This window comes from Candoia aspera, chromosome 2 (genome assembly GCF_035149785.1).
Source record: "Candoia aspera isolate rCanAsp1 chromosome 2, rCanAsp1.hap2, whole genome shotgun sequence".
Lineage (NCBI taxonomy): Eukaryota > Metazoa > Chordata > Lepidosauria > Squamata > Boidae > Candoia > Candoia aspera.
Window position 1 is genome coordinate 113,879,118 of NC_086154.1, and position 9,411 is coordinate 113,888,528.

At 44.9% G+C, this 9,411-nt stretch overlaps 1 protein-coding gene across 1 annotated transcript; it reads left to right on the forward strand.

Moving 5' to 3' along the window:
- The first annotated feature begins 589 nt into the window (after window positions 1–589).
- Window positions 590–5,097, forward strand: TMEM235 (transmembrane protein 235). Its single transcript, XM_063296531.1, has 4 exons — window positions 590–837; window positions 2,353–2,433; window positions 2,791–2,928; window positions 4,666–5,097. The coding sequence occupies exons 1-4, from the start codon at window positions 630–632 to the stop codon at window positions 4,896–4,898; spliced, it is 660 nt and encodes a 219-aa protein (XP_063152601.1). The 5' UTR covers window positions 590–629; the 3' UTR covers window positions 4,899–5,097.
- Window positions 5,098–9,411: the final 4,314 nt, after the last annotated feature.

Sequence of the window (9,411 nt, forward strand, 5' to 3'; positions counted from 1 at the left end):
CTATAACTAATAAGTTCATTTCTTTGTTCCCCGGTAGCAATATTGCCCAAGTCAGAAAGGATTCAGAAATGCTTCTCCTGAATTTGGCAGATTTACTGCAGGGATGACAGCTGGAGTAGCCTGTTATGGGTCACTGGACTAGGGGAGAAAGAGAAGAACCCCACCCCCACCCCCTCTTAACACTCTTCTCACCTTAATGGTTATAGGGCACAGACCACAGAACTGACCTGGACACCCCACTCTAGGTTTTGGGATATGAATCTCACCAGTATTTCTGGGTGGGATGGAAGCAGGTGAAAAAATGAATGGGGGAGTTCCGGCCACCAATCAACATCTAGTTGGGTTTCCAAGATCGGGTCTGGCTCTACTCTGGCGCCCGCGCGCTCTTCTGGAGCGCGGCTGAGGTCTGCCCTTTGGCAGTTTGTGGTGCAAAGGGCCGCAGCATCTCTCCCCCCACCGCCCGTCTGTCAATAGACTGGGCGACTCCGGAGCCCGCCCTCTCGCGTGGGCTCCCCAGAGTTCCCCGGAAGGTAGAGCTGCGCCCCGAAAGGGGGCGTCTCTCTCTCTCTCTCTGTCTCTCAGTGCAGCTTCTGCTTGGTTCCTGCTCTCGCCGTGCCGGAGGCGGGATCATGGTACCGAAGAGTGGGGCGTCTCTGTCCCCGGGCGCGCTCTGCCTGGCCGCTGCGCTCAGTGGGCTACTCAGCTTCGGCCTCTTGGCTGCGGCCATCGGCACCGACTACTGGTACTTGATCCACGTGGACGTGGCTAGGCGCAATGGCAGCGCTTGGGATGGCGAGGAACTGAGTTCCCACTCCGGGCTCTGGCGACTCTGCGAAGGTAAGGAGGGCTGGGATAGCCTTGCTTGCTCCTCGCCTGCCCTGCCGCAGCCCCATGCCACCTCCTTGGCGCTGGGCTCCGTGGCCACTTGATCCCAACGCTCCGTGGCGCTTCCCTCGAGACGGCGGCGGCGGCGGCTTTCAGCCGAGGCGGCGGGGAACCGCACCCGCCTAGCCGCTGCAGGCGCCGTCCCTACCTAAGGCTGAGCGCTTGACGCGAGTGAGTAGCGGTTCAGGACGGTGAACTCAGCTCGCCCTCCATTCTGGCCGTCCCCCCTCAGGACATTTCTGCTTCCTCAGCTGTTTCCCCCTGCTTTTGTCCCCGCCCCGAAATTAGCTCTCACCTGCCACCAGTTGATATAGGCAGGTTCGACGAAAAACGCGCAGCTCTGTTTGGGGGCTCCCAACCCACTGGTGGCTTTCCCTCTCGCTCGTTAATGCCACCTAATTCCCGAGATTCTTGTATCCCAGGGCCTTTCTCATACATGTAGGAGCTGGGGTCTGCAAGCTCTAGAAATGCTGGCGTAGGAGAACAGGAGCCCCGAGTGGGGGAGAAGGCTGATCCGCTGGGCAAAGGAGCGGAGCCCTGGAGAAAACGTGCCGGCGGCGGCTGCCGCCGCCTGCCTCTTTAGCTCAGAAGAATGCACCACATTTTTCATGACGGAAGCGCAAGCCTTAGGGGTTGGGAAGGCTGCTTGATATCTCACTCTGATCCTAGCATGACTTTTAGTATCTCTCACTGTCAACTGGTCTTCCACTGAAATGGCGCGTATGTGCTGAATCCCAGGCGTCTGCAGGCATTTGCACTGGGCTGTGAAATAGAGACTTTTTCCCTTCGAGCTTTGCCCCTTTTGTTACAATTGACTGTAGCACTGAGACCTCTTCTTCCAAGTACAGGGATGGGTATTGTTGTGATCGCCTCATTTCTCAATATGACATAATCTGGAAAAAATAGAACTTTTACAGCAGCAGAGATGGGTCAAGTATGCACAGTTGCCTACTTGCATAGCTAGGAGAAAAGGGCGGGGCCAGTGCCCCCCCTCCCATTCCCCATCACTAGAGATTTGCAGCAGGCCACACAGATTCTCTTCCCTGCCCAGGTGTCATACATCCCAGTTCTTCCCATTTGTTCTTCCTCCATGTCACATCAGAATCATGCAACTGGGTATGAAATGAGGGAAGAGTGCCCTTGCTATGATATTATCACAGGAAGAAAGGAGAGCACAGTAGGCTACTTAAAGGGGGCTCCATTTGCCCTCTCTAACTTTTAAAAAAGCTTTAATTGTTAAGAAGGAGCCAAGCTGGTGATCTTCACAAAAAAGCACCTCTAAGTGCTATCACTCAGCATGAATAGTGGCTGCATCTGCTGCTGTTCAGCTAGTTCTAGCTTGTGGGTCTCTGAAGTTGCTGCTGGACTACAGCGTACCTGTTGCTGAGTTTGTGCCACTCAGCATTCCAGCGCTGTGAACACCATTGCTAGCTGACTGTTCTTTTTCTTACTTAACTGCTTCCCTAGGACAAAATGCCTGCATGCCCCTGATTGACCCCTTTGGTGCAGAGAGTTGGCTGGTCCCAGCAACACTCCAACATCTTATCTGTGAGTAGAGAACTTTATGTTGTTTTGGCATCCTCGACAGTGGTGGAAAATTTTATAGTTCCTATTTTGAAATTCACATTGTCCTCTGTAAAAAGACTAAGTTCAGAAGGTGGGATGGTGCCTTTTGTAAAACTGATTATTACTAGAAGTGGGCACTGTTTCTGTTTTTGGGGATGGGCATAATGGGATTATTTGTTCTTTAAGGGAAAAAATGACAGAGCTGTTAAAGAATGAGTGATGTTTCTGGCAGAAAGATTAGTATACTTCAGCCAATTAAAATATGGATATCACCTTATCCAACTTCCAGGATTTTGCTTTCCTCTTTTTATATGCCACTGTTTTTTTTTCCCTTGCCAGACATGCATCGGGCGTTCATGGTCTTGCTGCCACTCAGCCTCATCTTGATTATTTTTGGCTGGATCTGTGGGATCATTGGCTCCTTGGCCCAGATTTCCTGGCTTCTGCTCTTCACAGGCTGCTATTTTCTGTTGGGTGGTGAGTGATACTATGTCTAGAAAGATTTTGAAGAAAGCAGGGTTTTATTTCTTGAGGATGAGCCAGGCAAAGCAAGTCTGAAGATGTCAGAGGAAGCTTCCTGAGTGGCGACCAGGTCATTGTAGTTATAGAGATAGCATTTCTTCCCTGTGAACTGCTGTCCTATCAACTCTTTCTCTCTTTTCTCATAGATAGTAAGAGGAGGTCTCCAGTGCTCAGATTAGCAGTAGGACAGCCTAACCAGGAACTTTTGCAGACTCAGACTATCTTCCCCTTTGGCATAAAGAGCCTCCTGTGTTAATGTTGGCTAACATACTTGCAATCCTTCCTCTCCCTTAACCAGAATCAAAACATGGTATAAAAGTTTGTATCTGCTCCCTATTTTTCATTTCCTCAGTTCAAGACTCTTTGCAAGTTTGATTCTGGTTAACATTTTTTATATTGGTTTTCTATCTTTAATATAGTTTACATGCAGATTCAATTCTTAATGTTTCTTAACACTCCTCGCTCATATCACTCTCTTGACATAACTCTCTTTGATCAGTGGTGGGTGTCCTACAGTCCTACTGTAGCCCCTATTTGTACCCTATGGAGGCCCTTCTAAAATTGAGCAGTGCAAACCTGAGGTGGGAAACACACGAAAACTCTAGTGTAACTCCTAAAACAGACGTTATGCACTTTAAAAGCTAAGCAGCCCTAATCTCTGCAAAAAACGGGAAAAGAAATGCAAAACTCTGGCTCATCATGTCCAAGCTCAGTTTGCATCATGGTTACACTCACTTCAGCTCTTGCCCTCACCAAAAATGTGAATGGCATCTTCATTAACAAGTGTGCGGTCAGATTTTGGGTATACTCCAAGAAACCATAAGCTTTTATAAAAGCAACAGCTTGCAGGATTTTAAAGACATAAATATTGTTATGTGTACAGTCAAGTTATTCCAGATCTCACAGCATCTCTGCACTATGAGCATGCCTGCTACTTCTTGTTGGATTTGCCATTTCAAATCGCGGTACATGCTTTGTTTATTATCAAATATTCAACTGCATCATCGCAGATCCAAATAGCAGCTCTTTATGATTACACAGGGCCAATTGTATTTTTAACAATTAATTGAGATTCACAGCAGACTTGGACATAAGTTATTTGTGAGGCGTAGTAACCACTCTCATAGTAACCAGCTCATGTTGCCTGTAAATGAAATGATGGGATGCTGTGACAACCACATTCACTATAATAAAAACTAGAAATAATTAATGTATTCTGAAGCCAATAGGACACACAACTGAAGCACAGTTGGTAGCTAGATTTATCCAGGTCTGGTCTGGACAGAATCCCCAAGCATTCCTCTGGCAGGGACCACTCTTCTGTGAGACTTGTTCTTTTGTTACATGAGGAATGAATGGAGGGTTGGTAGGTTGCTCTTGGATACTTACAGCAAGTTGCTAAATAGGCAAGATCTCTGGGAAACTATTTTAGGAAGGCGTGACATCTAAGCATTTGCTTTACTAGAACAGATCAAAGGTCCATCTACCTCAGGGTCCTGTTCCCAAATGCTTCTAGAAACTTTCAAGCAAACAAGGGGATGGTAGCTCTGCCTCTTTGCTTGATCATCAGCTTTGGATCTGGATTGCTCCATTTAGCTATCATCGATACAAACAGAATGACTATTTCAAAAGTGTATTTGTTGCTCAGACTGCTGCTCTGATTATCTTGTCTCCACTTTTCTTCCCATTCAGCACTGCTGACACTGTCAGGGACAAGCACCTATATCTGCTACTCCAAAGCAGCATTCACTGAGACTGTTCGTATGTTTGACCAGCAGCGTTTTGACCATGTCCATATTACCTTTGGCTGGTCCCTGGCACTTGCCTGGCTCTCTTTTGCCACAGAGGGGTTGGCTGGCATCCTGCTTCTTCTGGCTGCTCAGGGACTCCGTCTGAAGCCGGATGCATGTTCAGCAGGCATTTAATCCTGGGAGAAGGTGGGAAAAGGAATGATGCAGTGCCAGGGCTGTGAAATAATTCTGCCCTGCAATATTGCTTTCCTTAACCTTTCTTATAGGAAATGTTGATGCTCACTCCCTGCTCTGGTATAAATACAACACACTCAGTGGAGTTACAGGGCCAGGACTGTACCTACGAAGTAGAAGAGTCCCTTGTGAATGTGAGAAGCTAGGTGTAGCACAAATGGTGACTCCTATTAAAAAGGTGTCATGGTTTCGATTCTGCTTGTTGTTTTCATGAACATTGGGAAGGAACAGTGTTCCTTTATTGAATTCTTGATATGCAAACTGTGTTAAGGCATGCAAGCTAGGATCTGTTGCACCTTCAAGAACTATGACAAAACTGGCTACTTTGCCTTGATTGTTTAATGCATTCCTTATTTCTCCTTATCTTCAAAGCATGACTTAATTTTTGCCTTCTGATTAATCCAGGATCTCTTTAAATAAAGCAAGCAAATGTAACATCTGGCTGCTAGCTTCTTATTCTCTCCCTGAAGCATCTGGATAATGTGGTTTCCTGAGTTCATGTGCCACAAGTATAAGGTAGTTATCTGTGCTGTGGAAATTGGATTCTCCAGAACCACAGAATAACTCATCCAGCAGATATAATTAGTTTTGAGTACCCTGGAGAAGCAGTTCTCTGGTACATCTCTCATCCTGCCCTAAAAATGCATCAAGGTATTAAAAAAAAAAGAATGTACAGTGGTGTCCCTTTCTGTGCAGGAGGCAAAAATTATTCTTAATCAAGAATCGACTTTGGCTCTTGGTGCAAAGCACTTTGGAGAAAATTGTAGCTACAGGCCTTCAGACCTGCATCTACAAACTAGCTGTTTTTTTCATCCTGCTGAGACAGGACTGGCCACTTGCAGTCTGCTACTCTCCTATTGTTTACACATGGGGTCTTAGTGAACTTAATGGTTTTAGTGTGAGGATGACACAGCAAAAGAATGAAATGATGGCGTACAAATTGGACCAATTTCCATCTTAGCCTTTGGAGTCTTCTGGGAGTGGAGGATGGGAATCAAATTTCCCTAAACATACCATGTCTTAAATTAAGGTCTGTTTCAGTTTTGCAGCTATGGGGTAGTCAAGGAGAGTTTTAATGGCAAGGGATGAGATGCCCATGCTGGAATTTTAATCTGCTAAATACTTCTCTTTTTAAGGGTAAGACCGACTTGTGCTAGCCAAGCTGAGAATGTTTTGATGTAGTCTAGATTGGTGTGCCAAGCATCAACTTCACTTCTAGTGTACAGATTGACCTGTCCCCCCAAATGTGTAATTTAAGCTCTGCCATTTTGATATCCTGGCGACTTATAGTGCCAGATAGTATCTAGGTAAAGCTGACCCCATGGGATGAGCTGGATGTTAATAAGTTGGCCCAGGACAGCAACACCCTCCTCATGTAACTTGGCAGGGGTCAGTCAGGGTGCTCATGCTGCCCCATGGCAATACTGGTTTCCACTGTTACTGGACTGAGGAACATAACAGAGAATCATGGGTGCAGATAGCTGCAAAAGAATTCTGAGGTCAGAAAGCTGGGGAATTATGAGCACGATCCCTCATCCAAAGCACATTCATTTTCAATCACATGAAAACTGTGCCTATTAGGAGGAAGAGACTGAGTAGTTGCTGCAGAAGGCTCCAACTTGCAGAAACAGATTTGAAAGAGAATCCCAGCCTGCACCAGCAGGAAAAAATGGACACTCTGGATTAGCTCAAGATAGTTAATTAAAGAACTCTCTTGCTGTTTCTTCTCCTCACAGAAGTGGTACATTGAGCAAGCTATCAGGTACTTTTCAGTGTTTCACCCACATGGCTTAATCCAACAAGTAGAGCTGCTCTCAGAACTGCTGTCTTTCTCCTCCAAGGAGCTTCCTCATCTGCCATAATTCAGTGATGAGTTTCCTTGTCTCTAGCCAGAAGTCTACTGCCTGGAATACCCACTCTTTGTGGAACAAAAGGGGAAAGAAATGGACATGTGCCACATGTGAAGGTGCTGGAGAATGAAAGCCCAGCCCCTCTGAATCCAGTTAGGGGCACTGTTTAGAACGCCGAGACTGTTCTGTCCAAGCATAACACCAAGTTTAGCTGCATATCCAAGTAGTAATCACAGCATTTCCACTGTTGTTAGGTACAGGAGACATCATGGGAGTGAGAGGGGTTTTGGGCAAGATGTTACTATAATCTTTTCACGGCAAGAATATTAGTTTGGAAGAAACAGGATGGGGGTACACAGCAAGATATTGCCGTAGGTCATATTGCCGCTACTCAAAATGTATTTATTTATTTATTATTCAAATTTCTATTACCGCCCATCCTCCCCCAAAGATGGCCCCCAAAATGACCCAATTTACCCACTTATCTAGAAAATAAGATGATTTTTCAGAAAAATGCAGTTGGTCTAAGGATGGTTGGCTGGCTCTTAACAGTCATCTCTTGCAGTTACTGAAAGGAGTCAACTCCTGTGTCCCTCCCCTCCTCCATCTGAACAAAGTACTTCTCAAGGCAGAGGGTCTCAAGGTGCGGGTGGCACTTGTTTCTGTGGATCTGCTGGATTTTCTATTCCAATTCATCAAGAATCATGATCACAACAGAGGAGTCTGAATGGACTCCAACTTCCTATTCCAGAATAAAGTGGGTATGAAATAAGGCAGAGCTATTGTACCAGTTCCACTCAATTATCTCTTAACACAAGAATTTTAATATGAATGCTATTCTAATTAAATTATAGAGAGTTGTGGGCAAATGCTCTGTGCATGCCTCCACATTCTGAAACATCCTTTGTTCAGAACAAAATCCAAAGTCTGCAGGGATCTCCCATCCTATTAATACTTGGATGGGAGATCCCTGCAGACTAGACTGGAAAGTTGAAAAAAAACAAAACAATCCAGAAAAAGTCAATGATAAATCATTTTTGTAACATTGTCAAGAAAACAGTATGGAACATGTCCATGCCATCACCAAGAATTAATCATGACTTGAGAGAGACCCCTGGCAAGTTCCGTCATAATATTTCATATACAACAGAAATCAGATCTTAGGAGCCTAAAGAATAGGGCTTCTTGGCCAGTGAAGGAGCTCCAGCTGATAGGCCAGGTGGAGCCCAAACACCGCATCTTTGTAGTAAAAGGGGTTAAAAGCTAACTGCAGCATGGGGAGCTGGGTGTGTATATCTGTGTGTATTTGAGAGAATGTCTGGTGAGGTGTCTGACTCCGATTTACATGGTGTCTTACTCCAACTTGCTTTTTGTTTTGGCTCTTTTTGCTTTGCATATGGTTTCCTGGTACATTAGGAACAATACAATCAATTTGGCAGGAAAAAATCCCATCCCTTTCTTGTATTTACACTAAATGTGAACATTGGCAAGGAAATAGATATTCCCCATCTCTTCCATATTTCTTCTGGCACAATGCTTCCAGCCTATTTAAGAGTCCTTGTGCTAACACCATGGTAGGACTACTGGATGGTGCCAATCTTCATCTTCCTCCTTCTGCATTGCAAGAAGGCCTACCTGTGAGAATACTATCTTGGATTCCATGCAGGGGATATAGAGGCAGTTGGGTACTTTGAGGAAAGGGGAGAAAAGATACAGTTATCTAGTTTAGATATTGCCAATGCTTTCAGGCCTCAAGTGTCTTGCACAATCACAGGTGATGGTCCAGTGCTCCTCCAGATTACTAAAATCCTTTGCCATTTTGGCAATTTTTAACTTTTTATTATTTGGGAAGGAAGGGTGTGGCTTCTATTCCAACTGGCTGTATGGGTAACTTGACCACCTTTCCATGGACATTCAGGATAAGCAGAAAAAAAATACTATTCTTTAGAACAGCCTTTCTCAACCTTCTGACCCTGGAAGAATCCTTGAAATATTCTTCAGGCCTCGGGGAACCCCTGCACATTCAGGCTCAAATATAGGCCAGAAGTTACAAAATTATTATATTCATTTCCTGTGTAGGCCCATATACATGCATTAACAGTGTTCTTAAACTAAAGAATGAAGCATACCTCTTTAATGTGAAGTTGCCTGAATTTGAAATAATTTTTTAAATAAATTGTGATCTTCCAAGGAACCCCTAGTGACCTCTCGCGGAACCCTGGGGTTCCCAGGAACCCTGGCTGAGAAACCCTGCTTTAGAAGGTCTTACAGTTTACTGGATTATGTTTGCAATTAAGCTATGTTATTTCATTTTAGAATGTAGAATATTAGTCCATACTCTAATGTTCCTATCCAAAGAGAAGAAAATGAGGGTGGTAATAATGGCCACTAGAGGGAAACCAATGACCAGGTTTTTCTGCCTTTCTTTAAGTATCTCATTAAAGTTTGTGTACAGCATTTGCAAACTAGGTATCTAAATCTTCTTGCAGAACTGTAACATCACAAAGCGTTGGTAACTATGAGCAGCATTTATCATAACTCACCCAAGATTGCCTTCTGATATAGCTTGAGTTCCTTGTTCATTTCTTTCAGGTGCAATCTCA